We start from the raw sequence: 24,147 nt of genomic DNA, 5'->3' as shown, positions 1-24,147 counted from the left end.
TTCAGTTACGTAATACATAAATGATGAAACTACATTTTGAAATAATTTAGATATTGTCATTTATTTTAATGATTATAATTAATATTTATAGTAAAATAGTTCAGCATTATTTTTATTATTGTTTTTATATATACAAATTTGAGAAGATGGTAGATACTTATCAAATCCCTTTTCATTTTCTCAATTTTTCCACTTGGAAAGTCCATTTCCATTCCTGTGCATACCCAAATGCTCAAAATTTGTCTATTCTTATAGTAATGATTACCCCCAGTCCAAATATACACTTAATTTATTTTATATATAAATAATAAATCATAAGAGATTTACATAAAGAAAAGGAGTTTGAATACTTTCTCCCGATGATAGATTTTATATATAATAAATCTAGGAGGACTCTTGCACGGGTTGAAAAATTAATTATCCAATCCACGTTAGTGTATAGAATAGTATAAACAGTAGTTTATCCATTTTTATAATAAATAAATAAAGCACAATTTAATTCATATATTTGAATGTATAATTTATTATTCTCCAGCTATTTAAAATATTAATAATGAAATCTCATAAAAATGTTTATTTTCATCTTTTATTCTAATTCAATATATAAATCTCATTTATAGTTGATTTTTTAAAATTTTTTTTGCTCATGTAATGTGACATGTAATACATCATACATGTAATATACACTTGATAGCAGATAAGAAAAAAATAAATCACATGGACAGTTTATATTAGTAGAATAGAACTAAATAATTTTAAAATTTATTTCACTTCACAACTAACATGGCAAAAATAAAATTAGTTCACTTAGGCATTTCACATGGGATGTGATCAAAAAATAATTTTAAAAAAATCAACAATGCCAAAAACTAGATATTAACTATTAAATCGGCATCATTAACGAAAATGAATATTTTCTCATATATGGGGATATAAAAAAAATAACAACATTAAAATCATATTTGGATAGATTTAAAACACAAATATAATTTAAAAATTACAACAATGCTTGTCATTTTAATAATAATATTTTTCTGAAAATAAATAATAAGTTTAATAAGTCTTTAGTCTATAGTATAAATTATCAAAAGCTTTGAAATAAAAGTTTTTGCTGTGTTTTTAGAGCGTCAAGGAGCTTAGAGTCATTACAGTAAATACACAAGGAGTTAAATTGAAAAAATCCATAAATTAAAAGGGTAAAATATCTTATGTATAAATTCCTATATTTTTATTTTTCTGTGTTTGATTTTATTATTACAAATTAATTACATTCACTGACAACATTGTTTTCCGTGATTAATTATTAATTATTAATTATTAATTATTAATTATTTTATGGATGCGCTTGCCTGCCCCACTTCCTTTTGGAAAAAGAAAACTACATCCTCCGGTTCTATAAAAATAATATTTTTGGAATATAAAATATAACATATAAATTAAAATATTATTTTTCACGAGGAAAACAAGAGTCAACCCAACCTTAAAAGCATTTCTATAATTTTTAATCTATCTCCAGGACAATAAATACAAATGTATTGGTCCCTATTTACATTTTCAATTTTTATTTATTTATTTTTATATGTCTATTTTAGAAATTTATAAAATAATATATATATATATATTAAATTTATACTTAGCATCTAATATATTTTTATACTTTAAAATAAATATTAAAAGAGAAAATATTTTTTAAAAACACTCCACTTTTCTTTAGAGATGGCAATTTGTACCCTACAGCGGGTATCATCACCAGTACATGGCCAAAGAGGGTATTACCTCTTTGACCGGGCACGGCACTGTAGCTGACATCTAAGATGTTTTGAGTGGCACGGGTCGAGAGCAGGTATGCCCCTACCCTACCCTGCACCCTTTCACCCTTACTCGTTGAGAGAGGGCACGGGTGAAAACCCAGCACCCGTGCACTTTTACTCCCTTTCATATATATATATATATATATATATATATATATATAATTTTTTTATTAAAGCTCTAAACATTTACTCAATATCTATTTTCTGAGTGATTAATTTGAAAAATAATACTTCAAATTTTCTCTTAATATATTATTTTTAAATTTTTATTTAATTTCTATATTTATATTTGATAATATTATCAAAATTGAATTTTAGATATATATTAAAATTATAATTAAATTTAAAAATAAACAAATATATAATGTTATAATAATTTATTCTATAAATTATAAAAAGCATCCCGAAAAATAAGATCTTAATAAAAATCAATTGGATATAACTTATGAGAATTACTTATAATATTTTTTTATATTCAAAATCTTACTAGAATATTTATAAAATTTGAAGCTATATAAAATATAAATGAGTAGATATATGAAAAATTTAAAACAAAAACCAAGATAGTTAAACATGAACAAAAGCAAAAAGGTAGAGTTACCATTGAGTTCTAAATAAATGTCATTTTTACGTGATTATATAATTTAAGATAAATAAATATATATCAACATCAATTTTTAATTTATGGACATGTGTTTAAAGATTGTAATATAATGTATAATTAATTTATTTTTTATTATTATTTAAATTTAATTCGATAATTTGAGCAATGAGGTAACAACGAAGCGGGTACCTCTGAGTATACCGAGCACCCTCCAGAGCTAAGGAGTGAAAGGATGTATATTTTTTACCACGGCAGTGCAGGAGTAAGGGCATGGGTATGGGGTAGGGGTTACGGGATGCGAGTGCAAGGGTTTTTGGCATACTCTACCCATACCCTCACCAGTTCACATCCCTACTTTTTCTTGGGACTTTTTACTTATTTATTTTAAAAATTATGAAACATTAAATATTTATTTTTAAATTTATCAATTATATTTAATGTAATTTTATAAATATAATTTATCATATTCGACTCATATTTTATATATTAAATCATATTTTAAATAGAGAACCCATCATCTAGGGACGTCCCTAGATTTCAAATCTAGGGATGTCCATAATCGCACGTGACAGTAATCCCGACGCTCTTATCATTATAAACAATGAAACCGCGTTCAGCGAGATGATATAGCATGATGATCATAAACAATAAAAAGGTGTACAATGACTATATAAACAATCAACCATTGGATGATGATCCAACGGCTTAGATTTAAAACGTCCCTAGATTTTAAATCTAGGGACTTACCTAGATGATCTTTTTCCTTTTAAATAATGATAATATTGGAAAGTTAATATAATTTTTTTATAAATTTTAAATCATCAATTAAATTTAACAAATTTTTTTAATATATATGAATAAGTTAAAATGGACAAGTAAAAATACTGTATAAAACACCACCGAGAGAGAATAACATATAATAATTAAAGTAAAATAAAATAAATGAAATATTAATAGATTTTTTAATAAAAATAATTTTTTTAGAAATTTTAGATGGTTAATTAATTTTATTTGATTTTTTTATTTATACGAATTTATTAAAGTGGACATTTAAATAGGACGGGATGATGGAGTACAATTTTTAGGTCTCGTTTGGATTGCCTTATAAAAAAGTGCTTTGCTTCTAGAATAAGCTTGCTCTTTTTGTATTTTCATTTCGGATTACTTTTTATGTAAAAAGTAGAGTTTATAAAAATAAAAGTTTAAAAAGCAGTTTTTTCAGAAGGTAGTTATGACTAGCTTTTTGAAAAAACTGTTTTTCGATTTTTTTGCACTCTTTTTCGAAGTTCAATATAAATAATACTTTTGGAACCTAGAAGTGCTTAACTTATATAAAAAAAATACTTCTGGATTTTCCAAAACCAATCCAAACAAGGCGGTAGGGGTCTAAATGTAAAATTCGAATAAAACAATCGAAAAAGGGGATCATTGATGCTAAAAATAGGAAGGGAAGCAAATATCCTGCCTGATAACGTCTACTGCACGAGAATAAAGCTTCGAGTGCCAAGTAGTGCTCACGCACTTCCTCTTACTTCCTGTTTTTCTCTCTGTTTTCGAGGTTAGGGTTTCATTCATTCGATCGATCTTTAGTATGAGGTTCTTGTTTGTGTGAGTTTCATCTCCTTTGTCCGTGTTTGTTTCGTGTTTCTTCGAAACAATGAGTTTTTGTTGGGTTGTTGGAATGTTTTGGTTTGGAGGATGAATTTTAGATTTTTTTTTTAATTTAATTTATGATTCTTGAATTTGGAATGCAATGCATTTGAAATTACTGTAAAGATCGGGTTCTTTTCGTTTCTCTGTTGATGTTCTGCTGCAACGTAGATTTGGTGAGGAGGATTTGTTTCTTAGGATTGTTTATTTATTTATTTATTTTGAACAGGAATGTGATTTGTTGGGAGTAATTCTCAGTTGTTTGTTTTGAAATTCGGTGATTTTGTGAAATTTTGTTTTTTGATTTATGTTTTTTTATGTAATTTTGAGTTTCAAATGGGCTGGATTGGAGGTGGAAGTGATGAGGAATGAGGAGCTCTTGTTTTTGTATGGTAGTAAATGGAGTGTTTTTTTTTAGTGGATTTAGTATTTGGATTGTGTGCCTAATTTTTTAGAGGAGCTGTATGCAATGGCCAATATTAGATTTGTCAGCAATTGACAGAGATTCTTGCATGCTTAAAAATGTTTACTTGATTAATTTAAAAATTCTGTTTCTTTTTCCGTTTCAAATAAGTTGTGTTTTCATTGGAGGGTTAGCTTTTCGGTGCAATCTTGTTTGTTTGAAGAATCTGCTTTTGCTGTCTTCATGCATCTTTGGAAATTTTGGATTGTATTTTCATTATTTGATCTGGCTAATGGTTTCAATATTATCAGTTGAGTGGCTATGTCTCAAAATGGATGTAGTAAGAGAGAGGATGTTATTCCTGATTCTTCTCAGGCTCAGGTAGATGTTCCTATGTTATTCCCTTTCATGCTTTTTTATTTCGTATCATATGCAGGGTGAATGACATATGGGCTTTTCATAATTGCAGTTATTATTAAATTTTTTTTTATGCAACCATTACATTAAGCCTTTGTGCCAATATCTGCCAAATTTTTTTTTTATTTGGGAGAAAACAAACTTCAAATGTTTAATTATTGCTCTTACAGATAATTTAAGTGAACTTGGGTGATTGACAGCCATTTTTGTTGTGTCTCTTGAATTTATAGGAGCCAGTTTTGGAGTTTATTGTGTGTTTGTTCTAAGTTATGCTTGATTGGAGAAAATATAAGCAACGTGCATATGGCTGATTTTTCTTAAAACTAATACTGACATGTGATAAAGGAAGGAAATAAAGAATTGACTCATTAATCCTCTTAAATATCTTGAAGAATATCTTGGTAAGCATCTTTTGGGGGAGTTCTGTAAAGAGCCTGAAAACATGAAAGAAGGTGTTTTTGGGTTTTACCCATTTAGGATTTACAAAAAGGTAAAGTGTACCAAAAAAGTATTCACCTTTGGAACAAAAGCAATAAAATGTGCAAGTGAAGAAAATGGGTGTGTAACAACCTTCTCTTTATTGGGGAAAGATGGTCTTGTTTAGTAGCACCATTAAAATTTAACACATAAATAATGCATGCCAAGCCTGGGGGAGAGTTATAGGCTGAAAATTGGGTGTTCTAAGAATCTAAACCTCAAAAAATTCAACAAATACTGATTGACTAAACAAGGAATTGGTGTTGTAGCTAAGAGCAACGGATCTGAAATGTATGCTAAATTAGAAAGAAAATGCTTTATATTATACATCTCTGATGACTTCATCTGATAACAATCGGAAAGCTATCCAATTGATAGATAAAAATGGTAAGAGAAGCAGATTACCCATGTGATTTTATGTGCGGTGAGTGAATGCTATACTAAGCTTATGTGCCCTTTGGAAATTTCAGTTAATAAAATTAGAATTCCAATATGACAAGCAATAATTGCCCGTTTACAGTTTGATGCACTCCTTTTCATCGTTAGTTTTCCATATCATAATGAACATGTTGCATGTTCTTAATTTGCAATTTGTTCTTTATACTGCTGAAAACTTAAAGTCATTGTATCGTCTTTGCTTGGATGTCAAGGGAAAATCTCATGCAGCAAAACTAGGAGTACAATTGAACTGGCTGCATTTTTCTCTTCGCAACCTAATTTTGAAAACTATATCCGTTACTTTGACAATAATTAAACACAAATAAATGCTTCCCCATCTTGAGACTATACCAGCTTTTAAATTCTTGCTCAAGCCCTTGTCTACTTAACTTTCCTGTTGAATGCAATGAATTCATGGAAGACAAGAATGCAAAATCTGAACAGCAGATCATGTTATTTATTTTGTATTATAATTTGGTCCTTTATTCGGCATTTGCAGAAATTGAGATTAATTTCAACGGTAATTAACATACTATATTTGTTATTGCTGGTGGTTCACATACAGTTCTGCTCCTACCCCATTTCAGTATTGAATTCTTATATAACTTTTTTTCTGAACACAGGCTAGTGTGGATCCGGGAAATCCTGTGGCTTTGACATGGCATCGACAGTTGACTGATGAGGGGCGCAAATTATCACATTTCAAGCTGTTTTTGCGGGAGAAGCTACAATTGGTAGTGTTTCTTTGTTAAATTTTCTAAAATACTTGTTACTGGATTCATTTAGATCACTGTGGGTAGGACTTGCTCAGGAGAAACTTTCAACAAGTTGTTTGACTATAAGATGTTTTCTTTCAATTTACCGTTTCTTTCAATTTATTGTCTTCTGATCAATTAGTGCGCAGGTTCATACATTCCAATTTTTGAATTATTATATGGTGTCATGGAAAGTATTCTGATAGTTGATTATAGTTGGAGCAGGTTATGAGAAACTCATGGGGACCATGCTTTTCAGAATACAAGCCATTAAGTTGACTGCCCTTTTCATTTGAATTTTGAACTGGCTTAAAACTTGTTAATCTGGCTGTTCTTTGATTCCCAAACAAGATGATTGTTTTAGAGAAATTATGTCATGCTAAGTGCTTACAGTAAAGTTAATGAAAAGCCTCAAAACCAGTGTGAAGAAATTCAATTGTTGGCATTTGTCTCAGATTCAGATTGATCTATTGGAATTTACTTTCGGTCTAAATAATTCAGTTTTATATGCTGTAGGGCAATGAGAACATAATAATATTTGTAGAAAAGAAAACTGAGTTATTTATTACAAGGTGGAAGGGAAATAAGGTGCACTCAAGATAAACTGCTTTTTGAAACAAGATATTTAAAATGTACTTTTTGAATGTGATAGCTTGGTAGATCACAACAATTTAGATAGCACAAGTGTTTTGCTTTGCGCATATAAAACTCAGTTGACTGATGTAAATTAAATTGACACATGAACAAGAATCAATTCATGATGTGCACCACTTAAATGTTATAGATGAATTTATTTTCATTGCCTTTGATTCTTGTTCTTCTGATAAATTTTGATTTGCTTGTTTGTTCTATGAATTATGAAGGCTCATATTGGTGTCCGTCTTGGACGATACGTTATAGAAGAAGCTGCAAAAGGGCATGTGAGTTACTTATTATTTTCTAAGCAGTGTGTTCTTTTTATAGGATACATAGTTAAGCCTTACTCTTATTTCTCAACACCTTTCTTTGTCTATTATCCTTTTCCAGGTTGCAGTCATTGATTTTCTGAGGAAGCGGTCGTTAACATCTTGTCAGGGCATTCCTTTGGGTGGCATTGGGTAGGTCTTTTAATATCTTCTTGTGTGTAAAACTGTATGCCCAATATGTTCCTTGATGTCTCTTCTTAATGACAACAATCTGAATTTCTAGATTTTCTGTTTGCTAAAACTTCAAATAGTTAATTAGAATATTGGTTTTGATTGGAGAAATTTGTAATGATTTTGGTGTTGTTCTGTTGGTTGTTGCATGTTTTCATGGACCAGTGACACATGAAGCTGCAATTTCCATGCATAAAATATAAAAATATCCAAAAACTATAGCTAAGTATTTTGCCAAATCTTCAATGAATAAGCTAAATTACATCCTGTAGGAGGGAGTTCATCTCAGAGAGATATATTCAGGGGCAATACTAAATATTAATTATTTTAAGAACTTATATCTTTAGAAATGAAAAGCAATTTTTAGCTTCCTCTTTATTCCTTTAACCATGTGTTTGAAAAAATGTAATTTTGTCTTTCCCCTCTTGTCCTAAAAATCACGCCATATGGCTTTAAGCAACTTTTATTGCATCTATAATGACATTTGCTTGAGATACTATTAGCATATATGTTATACTGCTTTGGGAACGACATATTCCTGAAAGAAAGTTGCATGACAAATGCTTTAATCATTGCAAATAACATCCATTAGTTTCTTATGTCTGGGGACTTTGAGAGACAGGGCAGGAAGTATCGGAAGAACCTATAAAGGTGATTTCCAGCGGTGGCAATTGTTTGCTGGAGCATGTGAAGATGGAGCTGTCTTAGCAAACCAATTTTCTGTAAGTTCAAAATGGTCTGGTTAATAACAATTGCAACATTCATATAGGTTTCAAGTTACTCTTTTCATGTCGATGATGTTATTTTTTTCAGTTGATAGTTCTTTGCCTGCCTCTTGTGTGGAAATTTCTGTGTTAAATGTCTAATATTGGCTGATATTTCATTTCAACTTTCTGTTTAGTTGCTGGATGAATTTCAGAAATAGACTGAGATTTTGGTCCTTGAGCTGGATGTTTCTGTCTCATACCTTTTAATTGAGGACCAACTGCCCTCAATAGTTCTGTATCTTGGACAAGTGTATTTCTTAAGAATCTTCCAAAACTTCATTTCCATCTACCATCTCTAAGGAACTATTGAAATTGCTAAGTTTGAGCATTTTTCTCTTACAGGCGGCATAAATAATAAATGATGATATGTTGTATGTGTTCCCGTTGACTGGTTATGTACAGATTGCATTAACCTCTCCATTAACTTCAATGGTTGATGGTAGATTAAAAGATCTAATAACTCATATGCATTGGTTTACACGAAAAGAGTCAAGGAGGCAAGGCTGGTATATTTGTTCTATTAAAAATAAATAAATAAAACTAAGAACTTGGTTTGGTTAGAATCACATAATTGAATCAACTAACGGCAATAGCACTAATTTTTAAATATACTGATTTATGGCCTGCAGCTCTTGACAAATGAGATGTCACTGATTGGATTATGTACTTATATCGTACTGCATTGGTTATACCATTGCCAAAAAGCATTATTTTTCTGTTACGTGATGTAGGAGGAATTTTGATAACATCCTTGCACTGCTGGGTGAACTGAATCTTCCTGAAACAAAATCTTTGGTTATTGGCGTTTGAACATTTGAATGTTGTTGCAGTTCAAATATTAAAGTAGTTGTGGAGGAAGGGTTGGTAAATCATGAAGTCGCTCATTTCAAGGCTTTTGGCTACACTTCCAAGGCGAAGAGCATTTGATATGCCTGAAGTGCCAAAAGTAACATATGGCTGCATAATAATTAATGAATTGAGGAAAACTATTTTAGTTCACATATCTTTGGTGATGGTATGCTCAGATTTTAAAGACATCTATTTATTGAGATTAGCTAGTGTTATATTAGTCAATTCTTCATCAGTTAGATAAAGCTTCATCTGGCTTGGGTGAATATCTTCCTTATTAGATGTATATTATAGGTCTGTGAGTGGTCATAGACTCATAGATAAAGAAATTTTTTTTGGTGGTCCTCGGAGAGCATGATGTCATTATGACTTGAAATTTTGTGGTATAAAAATTCTCCGAGTAAAAGTGCATGCATTGTTATCAATGAGTATCAACATGAGCAAGAACCAATTGTAATAATTTCTGTTGTTATTAATTGGAGAAATATATGTGCCATTGAAATGATTTGAATGCTAACTTGGTGGGAGTTGATAGAATACACAAAGAACCTTTAGTTGAATAGGGTTGAGAAGACATAGCAGTGTAAGAGTGACAGAGGGAAATATGAGGTGAGCAAAGACTTGGAGTGATCTAAGGCATAAAATGGAGGATGTAGTCATATAGATAGGGAAGGATTATAAATGTGGGAGAGAACTTTGCACATCTACTCAAGAAACAAGTGCAAGGATCATATAAATAACCACTTTCTTGTGCCCATATTTGAGAAATATTCTTGCTTGACTACTTGTAGCTTATATGCTCACTACACAAAGAATTTGAGTTCATCAAGGGCAATAAAAATGTTCATAGGAATCACTTAAAAGGATGCAAGTGATGGCTTCGATGAGATCCAAGTCCTTTGTATAAAGTTACAAAGAATACACGTGATGGAAGCCCTTGAAACTTGTAATTCATTTGCGTGCATGTGTGAGTTCTCAAAGTAGTTCACATTTGAAAATTTTGACTCTAAGTGGCGAAGTCTAAGGTAGTAAAGTTAAATTACGTTTAGGAGCAAGGCATGATGATCAGTTTTATACAAGTAAACACATTATCAATTGCATATCTTTCTGGACTCATCTTCCATTAATAAGGGGACCCAACTGTTCACTGCTTTAGAAGCTTATCTGTAATTATATCCAGTAAAGCCTGTTTTCTTTTGTGAACTATTGTATTTTGGATGGGTTCTGGTTTTCCTTGTTAAGCTGTGCTCCTTTTCTAATTATGTGCACTTCTTTTCTTTTTCTTTTGTCTTTTTTTCTTTTTTCTTAAAATTATTATTATTATTATTATTATTATTATTATTATTATTATTATTATTATTATTATTTGCATTCTTCATAACAGTTCATTTCTTGGCAATCAATATAGTTTTTGTTTCTAGTGTGAATAATCTCCCGCGGACGGGAGAAACTTATCTTATGGGTATTCATTTTCTTTCTTTCTTTCTTTCTTTCTTTTTTTTTTTTCTGTTGAGTAGGTTTTTATTTCACGCTCAGACGGGAAGAAGTATTCTACAGTACTTTTTCCGGAGAAGCCTGAAACTCTTAAGTAAGAGAACATATTTTGTTTTGGGCATATCTGTTTCTCTGTATGCTTTCTTATGAACAAATGATATATTCATATTGATTATTGATATGGAAGTTGTTCACAGGAATTGATAGTCCTATTTTCATATTCCTTATGCTTCCTGATTGATTTTGACATCCAGAGCACATGCCGTATCAGGAATTGGATCTTGGGACTGGAACCTGAATGGGAAAAAGTCAACATATCATGCAGTGTATCCAAGGGCCTGGACAGTATATAATGGTTATTTTTTGCCATATCTTGATTCCAAAAAGCTTATCAATTGAATGAAATATGATTTCTAAATTTTTATCTTCATTGTCGTTAATGTAGGTGAACCTGACCCGGAACTTAAGATAGTCTGTCGCCAGTTCTCACCAATTATTCCTCACAACTATCGCGAAAGCAGTCTTCCAGTTGCAATATTTACCTTTACGGTGCCCAAAATACTTCAAATTTTCTTATGACCATGATAACTTTATCAAAGAAACACATTTGCACTAAATTATATACCTTAAACACCATGGCATTTCTACAGCTGACAAATTTGGGGGAGACAGTAGCAGATGTAAAATTGCTTTTTACATTGGCTGTAAGTTCATTGTTGATCTACTTTGTAACTTGATATCCTACAAGTACATTTGTTTGGCATGCACCCATTTATTTATGCCCATTTGACCTGAAGTAGTAACATATAATTCATTCTGAAATTTTTAAAGGAGGCTCTTTATTGTTCTATTGCCTTGTCATTATGCAGAATTCTGTAGGTGGAAATTCTGAATTTTCTGGATATCATTCCAATTACAGAATGGTGTAAGTATATGACATAAATACCAAAGCTGCGCCTTAACAATCTTATTAAACCTTTAATTACTCATTCTGCTTGTGTGTGGCTTTTGCTTGAACTACCATGTTTTGATATTCAACATTTATTTCAACATTCTTTTACCTAAATAGAAACAAAGACGGTGTGCGCGGAGTACTTCTACATCATAGGTATGCTAATGTCAAACCATTCTCTTCCACATGCTTCCACAAGCCAAGCATAGCAATTTCAAACTGCATTGAAGAATACATGTCCTTACTGCAGTTCATTTGAAAAAAAGTTTTCTTAATAAATGCAGGACTGCAAATGGGAAACCTCCGATAACATTCGCAATAGCTGCACAAGAGACATCTGAAGTTCATGTCTCTGAATGTCCTCGTTTTGTGATATCTGGAAACTCCAAGGATTTCACAGCAAGTGACATGTGGCATGCTATGAAAAAGGTTTAGCTATCAGCTTATTTTACTTTGGCTACATTTCAATTGTATTAGGATCAGTCTTAAATATGATTATTTTCCTCTTTGTTTGGATGAATTTTGATTTATGATATGAATTTTGGTGCTTGGATTCAATATTCTCCTACTATTTGTGTGGTAGTATACCGTAAATAGTGGGACCTGTTTGGTTTGTTTGATCTAATAATCATAGCATCTCAGTATTCCGAACATATTCAAAGCATGTTTAATTTGTGTATGACAATTGACAGGCTTGTGCATACATGCTGGAATTTCCTTTGTACTGCTTTACATTCCTTGGATATAGTTCTTTTTGTCTTTTGGACTTGGATTAGACCTATAAATTATTGTCCACATATATAACTAATACCAAATTTACTTATATTTATTAGAGTAAGAGGGCCTATGATTTTGACAATTTAAAGTATGTCCTTTTATGAATTTTAAAAATTATGCAGAATAATGATTTTGGTGTGATTATCTACTAACACAGGTAGATTTGTGAGCTAGCTCTTTCATGGTCAACTATGTGAAATTTATCGTTCCAGCAATGATTTCAGGAGCATGATGATACGATTTACAAATGACTCTGGGATCAATGATTTCACCAAGAAGTTCAAGCATGTAAAATTGGTGTTAACTTAGAGCATGTGATCTGTGATGAACCATATTGTTGTGGTGGTTGGATACAAGATCCAGTAAGTATATGACTGCATGCTAGAAAATACATCAAAGGTTTGAGCAGTTAAATATTCTACTGCTAGTTAGATCTTGGTAAACTTGTCAACTGGTTCACGAGATTGTGGTTGGGCTGGTGTTGTTGCTTTGATGGGTCACAGGGAAGAACCAATATTGATTTAGAAGCATGTTTCATGACTGGATACTAGTCAGGTATTTGTGTGGCTAGAGAGAGCAGCCTCCTTAATTTTGTTACCTAGTGCAATTTAAGTTATATAGAAAGCACAAACCAACCAGTAGTAAGTATCAATGTAGACTCAAGGGTGTTTCTACACCCATAGACAACTCAACTTCCATTGTACTCATACCATAATAAATGATATATATCACAGTAATAAGTTATATGATAAGTCCAATTCTTACATGGGATCATTGTTAGCAAGTTTATATGGCCTTTTCAGAATAGCAATCTTTCATCACCAGTTCTCTTCCAAAGCAAGCCACCTGATGAGGAGATCTGATATCTGAAAATGAAAGGAAACAATAGCATGGGCACCTAGCCCAATGAGTAAAAACATCCCTTGCATGATAGTAAAGTGAGGATCATTTGAAGTATCTTAAATGCTTGCTTATGTGACTGCAATTATTTTTTATTTTAAGAAATACTTGGCCAAATTTTCTATAACATTAGTGATAAAAGAAGATCCTCCTCCAGTCCCTTCCTTCCAAGCGACTCTTCCTTACTATTATATGTTCTTGGTGCCATCTTGTTGGCTTTTGGTCACGTTATTTTCTTCTCTCTTTTTGTTTGTTTCCTGTTTCTTTATATCATCACGCAGCAACATCCAGAATACAAAAGAAAGGGAAAGTCTCAGTTGCTAAGGGTTGATGGAATAGGTGAAGTCAGGTATCAGGGAAATTGTGAAGAAAGATAACAATGTATGAGATTAGCTGGTTGGAATAAATCAATTTTTTAAATGCCCCTTATGTTAAATGTTTACTTTCCATCTATATAAGCTACAGTTACTGAGGAAATTTAATGAAGCTTCAGGGATTTATACCCTTTTCATGTGCTTTCCTCCTGCTAAGATGGGAACTAATTATGTACCAACTATAGTATTCACATTTGATAAACGGAAGATTACTTGAAATTTCAACTCTTGACCCATATGAGTGACAGGTAGCATGAAAGTTCAAGAATAGATTAGCTTGATTCCAACTTGAGACCCATAGCAAAGCAGTGGATGACTGAAGTTTTGGTAAGTTTGTAACAAAAGAAGTTCAACAAAGCTGCTGAATTTTCAAGATGGGCAGGAGTGATTTTCTTGTGAACAATTAGCTGACACATGACTTGGCCAAGAAATCACTTTATGGTGGCTGTATTTTTTAACTTGAATTGTGCATGAGAGTATCTGATTTAATTTGGTATCAGTTAGGTGCCAATGTGATTGCAGCATCTACTTTGATAACATTGAATTCTAAGGACATTGTAGAAGATTTTTGTATCTATCATCTATCCTTAATAAGCCAAGTTTTAAGCCTTGGAAATTAAGATACAATATTTGATGTTCTACAGAAAAGTTTTAGCTTGTTCTATGATTAATTAAACATCCTAAAGAATAGCTTGTGATTATTGCATGATGAGAAAGATTGATGAGTTAAGAATGCTAGTTTATACCTGCAAAACTTGCAATTTATCTAAACAGGTCTAGACCACCTTGAAGTAGCATTGTTGCTTAAAAAACTACTTTCTAGCACCTTATCATATGCCTTTCTGCAACCCTTAAGTTTGTCACTAATATCTATTGCAATCTATTTTTGAGCATATTTAAGTTCAGATAAGTATCTTGTAATCCAACCAATCAAATGTTGGATTTATGATTTAGGTTAGTTTTAACAATTATTGTCCAGGGGATTGATTGATTTTTTTCTTTTAATAGCATGGATCCTTTAATCACCTTGATTACATTGAAACGTCAACACCATCAAAGTTAGGAACATCTATTGGTGCAGCCGTTGCAGCTTCTGTCACTGTTCCTCCTAAAGCTGTTCGTACTGTTACATTTTCCCTGGCCTGGGCTAGCCCTGAAAGTGAAGTTTCCTAGTGGACAAATATATCATAGGTGAATGGATTTTCATAACAGAGTTGGGCTTTGTGCTTGTTACTGATTGAACCTTGTAAAAGCAGGCGCTATACAAAATTTTATGGCACTGATCAAAATGCAGCGGCTACACTTGCTCACGATTCTATAATTGGTAATGTTTTAAGCATCATGAACTCATGCAAAATTGGATTATTTCATTATTACATTTATTTAATACATTTCACTGGCAATCCAAATGTTTGATATAATCTTATGGGAGTCTGACAAATTGGAAATTTGCTAATTAGTTGATAACCCATCATATAAAAGCATAAAAATGAAGGTTTAATATGAGGGAGTGTGACCCTTGATGCACTAGCATCAAGATGAAAACCTTAATTCATGTAGTTAGTCCTGCTACTTGGACTGCCTTTACTGAAGAGAAGATAAAATTCTAAACTATTAGGTTGGTGACTACTACTAAATACTTTCTTCAAATATGCTTTTGCATGAATAATAATGGAAAATATTATGATATTTTGTTTAAATTCAGAGACATCTATTAGAATGAGCCAGTGCAACCATTTGTAGGAGGTCATATACATGTGAAGCATTTGAGAATATGAGCAAGATTCTAGATTATTAAGTCAGGCTTGATGATGTTGGCACTTCACTATTTACTAGGTGAATCACCCTGCTATACTATATGGCCACTAGCATAACTGGATAATCTTCCCCGTATTTCTAAATGAAATGAGTTAACCAGCCACCTTTTGCCGCAAATACTTCACAATTACAAAAGCAATTAAAATTTTCATGTATAAAAACATCAATCATATCAACTTAAAGCTGCTTTTTACAAATGAAAATGCAACTTTCTACCTAATGTGGCAGTATCTGATAGTTTAGCTTTCAAACAGTGAGGATTCAATTGAAAATGCTAAAACAGTATGTCTATCAGATGGAAGTTTAATGATAAACTACATAGTCTGTCATTCCAATACATAAGTCAAGGTGGAGAAGGATAACTTCTTTATTCGTACCTTACAATGGATGGTTGATCAATTTTGGTGGTTTTCTTTTCAACTATTGACAATTATGTGTCCCATCATATGTTTAATGTTGTCATAATATTACTTTTTTCCCTAAATTTTCTATTTGCATTGTTTTTATTTAGAGCATGCTTTATGGGAGTCTCAAATTGAAGAATGGCAACAACCTATTTTGAAAGACAAGGACCTTCCAGAATGGTATTTTCTAAAATCAATCAAAGTATCTAGCTGGATTCCATACAGATATTGATGATGGTTTTCTCATAGGTTCCGTGTCACTCTCTTCAATGAGCTCTATTATCTTAATGCTGGGGGAACAATTTGGACAGGTGTTTGTTATTGTATATTTTAATGTGAAATGGAGCTAAGTTGACCAATCTGAGCTTGATATTTTCTTTCACAGATGGGTCACCACCTGTACGAAGTTTAGCGAGCATTGAAAAAGTGAAATTTTCTCTTGATACATTGGATTTAAATTGTACAAAGGTCACAGATGTTGACCTTTGTGATAACACAGCAGTTACTATCCTTGAGAAAATGACTTCGGTACTTGAGAAGATTCACATCCCTGCAGCATCAAATTCTGCTTTTGGGACTACATTGCTTCAAGGAGAAGAAAATATTGGCCAGTTTCTCTATCTGGAAGGCATTGAATATTCCATGTGGAATACTTATGATGTGCATTTCTACTCATCTTTCTCACTCCTCATTCTATTTCCAAAACTTGAGCTAAGCATTCAAAGAGATTTTGCAGCAGCAGTTATGATGCATGATCCAGAGAAGGTTCACATTATCAGTAATGGCAAATGGGTGCCAAGAAAAGTTCTTGGGGCAGTTCCTCATGATATCGGGCTAAATGACCCTTGGTTCAAAGTAAATGCATATAATCTCCACAATACAAACAGATGGAAAGATCTGAACCCCAAATTTGTTCTGCAAGTTTATAGAGATGCAGTGTTCACAGGTGACAAATCCTTTGCCAGAGCTGTTTGGCCTGCCGTCTACACGGCAATGGCTTACATGGATCAGTTTGACAAGGATAAAGATGAGATGATTGAAAATGAAGGCTGTCCTGATCAGACATATGATGTTTGGTCAGTAACTGGTGTGAGTGCTTACTGTGGGGGCCTGTGGGTGGCTGCTCTACAGGCTGCTTCTGCCATGGCCAATGAAGTTGGTGACATGGAATCTAGAATCCTGTTTTGGCAAAAGTATCTCAAGGCAAAAGCGGTGTATGAGAAATTATGGAATGGTTCATATTTCAACTACGATGATAATGGTGGCAGAACAAGTTCTTCTATTCAAGCAGATCAGCTGGCTGGACAATGGTATTTTTCTGATAATCAGAATCATGTGTTAATCTTGTCCTTCTGATTTCTGAAGTTAATCTTAGATATAAGGTTGATCCTCACTCTATATGAGTTTTTCCTTACTAAACTAGGCTACAAGTTTGATTACTGTTTTATTATAGGTTTTCTCCTTTTTGTTTAGAGTGTATACCTGTTACCTATTAATTATTTCATTTAATTTTTTCCACCATAGTTATAACAAGTTTGCCATATTGCATATGGTTCAGATTTTACTCATCCTATTCATGCATTATACACAGTCAATGTCATTTGGCAAATGCAACTGCATACAACTTTAATTTCAGGTATGCTAGGGCATGTGGTCTTTCGCCAATTGTTGATGAAGAGAAAGCACAAAAAGCGCTTGAAAAAATATTTAATTTCAATGTTTTAAAAGTTAAGGATGGTAAGCGAGGAGCTGTTAATGGGATGCGACCAGATGGTACCGTTGACATGTCTGCAATACAGTCTAGAGAAATATGGTCTGGAGTGACGTATTCTGTTGCTGCTACTATGATCCAGGAAGGTATGGTTCAAGCAGGATTCAGAACCGCTCAAGGGGTTTATGAAGCTGCATGGTCTCAAGATGGACTTGGGTGAGTGTCAATTTCCATATTACCTTGCAAATTTATTTATTTATTTATTTATTTTTTCAGCAGTACATGATTGTGTTACATCAAGTTAGTTTCTCACATGTCATCAAGCATATGATAGGCTGTATGCTCCTTAGTAATCTGAAAATAGACGTTCTTGATACCATTTGCAAGAATCCTAGAAAACTTGGATCTAAATTTTTGAAAAATTATAATTCATGATGTGACTGTTCTTCTAACCATTAGATGCATTCTCGTAGACCTTCAAATTTGGCCTTATAAAGTAACTCCATTGTCTTGGTATAAGTTAAGTCCTGCACAATGACTTATAAAACTTGCACAAGAAACACAAAATGCATTTACACCAAAAGAACTACCCACATCAGTCATTCTTATCATAGCAAGGCATGCATCAACACCAAAAGAACCAGAAATATAATTGATCTTTCCTTGTCCAACTAGTTAGGTATCAAAAGTAAAAATAGATAATAATGAGAGTAAAAATGCCATTACATTTTCATAACTCAACAATGTGTGCAAATGTAATGCACTGTTTCTATTTCTTCTGACTAGCATGCTTGTGATTTAATGACAGATATGCTTTCCAAACACCAGAGGCTTGGAATACCGATGATGAGTACAGGTCACTATGCTATATGCGTCCTCTGGCCATATGGGCAATGCAATGGGCATTATCGCCGCCAAAGCTCCACAAGGAACAGGAAACAGATATAACAGAAAATGATGCGGCTTCACAACAAAATAGCTCCTTCTCAAAAGTTGCCAACTTTCTGCAGTTGCCTGAAGATACATCAAAAAGCTTTATTCGTGTTGTTTATGAAATTACTTGCAACAGATGGAGGTCTTAACTATTCTAGGAGGTTTGCTCAATATGTTGAAACTTGATCTTGATCATGCCAAAATGCAGGGGAATTCAGTATGCACGCCAAAATAAGATGTATGGGGATCGATTCAATTCATACTGTTGTAATTCTAGTCTTGTTCTCCATTCTGTCATTTTTTTTTTCCTTTCTTGGTTGTTGTTGTTGTTGTTCTTGTTGATGATGTTGTTGTTGTTTTCAGAACCTCATATATTAAAGTATTTTCTGTAAGTTCATGTGACCTTGTTGTTGATGTACTATGCTGACCTCCATGTTTACTGAAAATTGTATAATTCCTTCAATTCATTTGAAGATTCTATGGTTATTTGTGTGAGAGACTGGCCCACTTCAGTGAGATCCAGAATAAAACTCTGCACAAGGCAGGTGTTGTTTCGCTTAGTCTGTTATTTCGCACTCCTTCGGAGTCAAGCCCGTGACCTCAGCTTTTTGTATCACTTAAAGTGAGCGCTTCTATGAATTTGGATCTATTTTCATCTCGTTAGTGTAGGTACAACCACTTTAGCAATACGCCCCTACACTTTTAAGCAGAGCGCCATGCCAAGAATCAGAAGTCTTTTATGGAAGGGTGGGAAAGAAAGGAAAATGGCCGGATTAGCAGGAGGGAGGGTAGTTCCACCCTAAAACAAAGGTGTACGTACATAAAAAGAGGCTAATTATGTTGGTCTCCTTCCCATTCTTTCTTTCCATAATTTAAATGGGGTCTTATCTTTTTTCTTGTAGGGTACCTTATTTAAAAGATAGTTAGCTGTCAAAAGATTTTCTCCCCACATGTTTTGAAGTATCCCAAAACTTATTGACATTGCATTCATCATTTCTTTCAAAGTTCGATTCTTCTTCTCAGCAACTCTATTTGACTGAGGTGAATAAGGTGGAGTGAGCTCATGTACAATTCAATGTTGAGCACAAAATTCACCGAATGGTGCGACATACTCACCACCTTAGTCACTCCTTATAACCTTAATCTTCCTGTTGAGTTGATTCTCAACTTCCATTTTATAGAGAGCAAAATTCTCTATTGCTTCCCATTTATTTTTGAGCAAATACACATAGCAATACCTTGTGCTATCATCTATAAAAGTAATGAAATATTTTTTACCTCCCCTTGTTTGCACAAATTTTAAGTCATATACTTCGCTATGTATTAAGTCAAGAGGCTTTCTGCTCTTTTAATTGTTTAGAAGAATAATCTTGTTTGTTTTGCTTCAACACAAGTTTCACACTTATGTTTAGGAGCAATATAAAAAGCGGGTATGTGATCTATGTTAATTAATCTACACAAGGTATTGTAATTAACATGTCCTAGTCACCATGCCATGAGGGTTTTTTGTGTGTGGGTGATGGGTATGTATGTACATCCATAAAATATGAGAGTATGTATGTATAAAGGTATGTATGAGAGTATGTATGACTGTCTTACCTTTTTTGGAGGTTACTTTTTATGGTTATCAAAGTGTCAAACTCTTTACTCTAGGTTAGGGTTATTAGGTTTTTATTAATGAGTATATGTAATATAAAATAATGTATTAGTCAAAACCTACTCCTAGATAGAATGACTTTGTGACATAGCTTGTCACATGTTAGCATAGTATTCTCTCTTCCTATAAAAGGAGACTGCTTGAAACCATTAGAGTCATGAATGAAAGAGATAAGCTTGGAGTAAATAGTTCTTGTGTTCTTGTTCTCATCATCCTCTCCATAAATCCCTAATCTTCTTTCTTTCCCTGCTTCCTTTGCTTCACTTTGATAACTCCCACAACCCCGTAATTGTAAGAGAGCCCCAACCCATCTCCAGTGATAAATTGTGATTCAAAATTATGGTACATCTAGATTTGAAAAAATCAAAGATTTTTTTTCGTTTTTCTTTTTTAAAGAAGACATGAAACATTTAAAAAAAAAAAAGTTTTACTTCGATAGTTGCCTGACCATCATTTGAACCCCCCAACCCAAAAACACCACAACAATTGTTCCATCTTCAATGCTTGATATCCAATTTGAAAAAAAAATCTTTAATTCAATAGAATCAACATCTGAGTCAAGACTTTGAAGGCGCACATTTTTTGTTAATTTCAAAATTTTACAATATCTTTATAGATATGAGGAGTTGATAGTTTCAAACACAATATCTTGCCTATTTACTTTTGGAATGGCAGGCAAAATTTGTCTGAAATCTCCTCCAAACGCAATGGTTTTACCTCCAAAAGGTTGTTCCAAACTTAATGGATTACTAAACCTTAAAATATCTCTCATTATCATGTCCAAAGCTTCAAAACAATATTTGTTCATCATAGGTGCCTTATTCCAAATAATAAGTTTAGTTTTGATAATTAACTCAGCAAGTGGATTTCCTTGTTTAATGTTACAAATTGAATCTTCATTGAGAGTAATAGGAATAGAAAATCTAGAATGAGTTGTTTAACCTCCTGGCAGAAAAAGAGATGCTATACTACTTGATGCTATAGTCAATACAATATCCCCTTTTGATCTCAATGTTGTTGATAAAGTTTTCCATAAAAAAAGTTTTACCTGTACCTCCATATCCATAAAGAAAGAATACACCTCCTTGATCACCTTTAATAGCACTCATAATTGATGTATAAACATCTTTTTGCTCAGTTGTCAAATTTGACACAAATATACTATGGTCTTTAGTCAAAGTATTTGTGTCATAATGTAATTCATCCTATATAAACCTATTATGATGAATAGAAACACTAATAATTTTAGGGAAAGTCATTGTTAGAAAATCACGAAGACTTTTTCCACTACTCCTCAAGAGCTTTTTAATCTCTACAAGAGTATAGTTTTTTTATCTCTTCATCATTCAGTTGCAAATCTACAAAGTGAAAAATAAATAAATAAATAAATAATCACAATTAAAACTATAACACACTGATTATTATTATTATGTAAGAAAAATATTAAATAGTATAATACCTTCATGATGTAACATAGTCCGTTGCTTATAAAGTATATCATCTGATAAATAACGTCAACTTTCTTTCCTAACAAATTTAGGTCTTGATAAAGAATTTGATAATAATAAAGTTGCAAATAGACTTCTCAAATAATATGCAAATCCCTAATGACCTGCTTCAGCAATCCCATCAATATATTCTTTATCATCATCTATCAAACCAAGTGTATAGCAAGCATCTATAAATGAATTATATTGAACACCATTTATAGTCATTATTTCTTCATAACTTCTTGGTCCTAGAACTATGTTAAGCAGAATTCTCAAATAATAACTTTCACCACTTCCCGGAGGGACAAAAACCATTCTTCCAATAGAACATCCACGCTTCCTTGGTTGCCACTCTCTTAGTGATTGCTTCCATACAAATCTAGTAGGAAACCCTGCATAAATTATCACCCATGCTTCAATGTATGTTTTATTAGCTTCCATCCATGCTGAAACATTGACTTGTTCAGTAGGTCGACTCATGACAACATCAATTGAATTAGTATTTGAAAATATGATATTTTTCTCATTGGAAAATGAAAACTCAATCTCTCAACTGGAGGGTCTCTATAATGAATATCAAAACTAAAAAGCCTCCAAGCTGCCTCACATGGTGAGACATATTTGCAATGATAATACATATTTATCTCATCCACATGATTTTGAGTATTATCATCATCAACATTTTGATAAAAAGTCACAGTGACACGATCATGTCCTTTGTTGACATACTTAAAAAGATATTTAATTGGCCTGGACTGCTTGTATACCACTCACCATTTATATGAGCATCATACTTCAAAAGCAAGTAACGATTGTGTGGAACCACATATCTATTATCCAAGTCAATCCTATTCTTTTTAATTGTTTTTTTTTCCATTGTCTCTCCTTCTATAAATTGGATATCTATCTTCATCGACTGTAGTGTAATCTATATATCTCTTAGGAAAATGTTTTGTGCATCTCCCATCCACCATACATGGAAAATCTTTGCTTAAACTACCTCATGGACAATGCATCATCAAATTTTTAACAGCATCATAGTAATTTGGATCACTTGCTTTACCAGGAATTTTAGCAAAAATGATCTTGTCATTATCTTCACCTGTTGGAAACTCGTCTTCTTGAAATAAAAAAAAAAAAAACATTATGTGTGCATATGGCAACCCACGCTTTTGGAACTCAACAATGTATATTAAGATAGAGAGTCCCACATACGAGAAAAGGTCACAAATGGAGTTGAACCAATAGATTGCAAAGGCATAATGATAGTAGGGTCGAGATATCCCCGCCCTCCAAACCGGACGTGAGGGTCTTCCCTCATCCGGCTCTCTGCAGGGGAATCTCCACTCACTGCTTCCCCTAATATCCTCCCTTTTCCACATCATGGGGGTTTACAGTAGATCCCAGAGGCCCGCTCGGAAAGGCTGCTATACCATACATTATTACTTACTACAACAACAATTTTTTAGATTAGATTTATAATAACCAATATATTAATTAAATAATTTCATTTATAAATATTTTCATTAGACTAATATAAATATTTCCTGCTTTGACTCTTCCTAAAATTTTGTTTTGTCTGAGATCTTTTATCAAATGATCTAGCTTGACCTAGAATATTCTACAAAGTATATCTGGTTGATCCTTAGGGTTTAAACCTCTATTTTCTACAAAACGCAAGCCATCTAGCCATTTTGGATTTCATGTAAATGTAATGAAAAGATCGGGGTATCCCACCCACTTACATATCGCCATTGCGTCTTGATAATTTTGGATCATATGCTGGACCCCACCTGTGAATGAAGACGGTAAAATCGCACATTTTCCTTCTGAAGAAGAGTTTGTTTCTCCTCTTAAGTCTGCTTCTATCAAACCCCTATACATCTCAAATCTCAAATCTTTTTGATGAGTACGTATACATGATAGATGTGAGGATTCAACCATTATAGAAGCATCAACTAAAAATTTTTGGAACAACTTTCTTGAAAATAAGATATTTGGTGACTCATGTTCCCTTAACATAAAACATTATGTACAAAATTTTATTCAAATCATGCTAAAATGATACTTAAACTTTTGGATTTATCTAAACTTGACTAACATGCTCATATAATTAATATGAATGGTTCTTAACAACCAATCATGCGCAGTGCCATTATAACATAACAAATTCATTCCCCCTATGCACAATAATTATAGGAGATGCACACAAATGTCACTTTACAAAGATGTTGACTCTAATGTTTGCCTATGTCAACACATATTTTTATGTGGATAAAGTCCATCCTCTTTCCATCTATTGAATGAATTTCACATTTATTTGGGTTATA

The 24,147-nt window shown here is 32.7% G+C and overlaps 1 protein-coding gene across 1 annotated transcript; it reads left to right on the top strand.

The window, feature by feature from the left end:
* The first annotated feature begins 3,872 nt into the window (after positions 1-3,872).
* LOC120260877 (non-lysosomal glucosylceramidase) lies at positions 3,873-19,067 on the top strand. The gene is given in 21 exon segments (XM_039268452.1): positions 3,873-4,023; positions 4,780-4,849; positions 6,424-6,534; positions 7,419-7,475; positions 7,582-7,652; positions 8,314-8,413; positions 10,825-10,895; positions 11,056-11,156; positions 11,247-11,350; positions 11,452-11,505; positions 11,671-11,726; positions 11,871-11,909; positions 12,038-12,182; positions 14,813-14,962; positions 14,964-14,995; positions 15,061-15,128; positions 16,134-16,206; positions 16,276-16,337; positions 16,412-17,336; positions 17,663-17,953; positions 18,546-19,067. Coding segments are annotated over 20 exon segments (2,844 nt in total). The 5' UTR covers positions 3,873-4,023; positions 4,780-4,789; the 3' UTR covers positions 18,820-19,067.
* Positions 19,068-24,147: the final 5,080 nt, after the last annotated feature.

This window comes from Dioscorea cayenensis, chromosome 5 (assembly GCF_009730915.1).
Source record: "Dioscorea cayenensis subsp. rotundata cultivar TDr96_F1 chromosome 5, TDr96_F1_v2_PseudoChromosome.rev07_lg8_w22 25.fasta, whole genome shotgun sequence".
Taxonomy (NCBI): Eukaryota; Viridiplantae; Streptophyta; class Magnoliopsida; order Dioscoreales; family Dioscoreaceae; genus Dioscorea; species Dioscorea cayenensis.
This window is presented reverse-complemented; position numbering and strand designations above follow the sequence as displayed.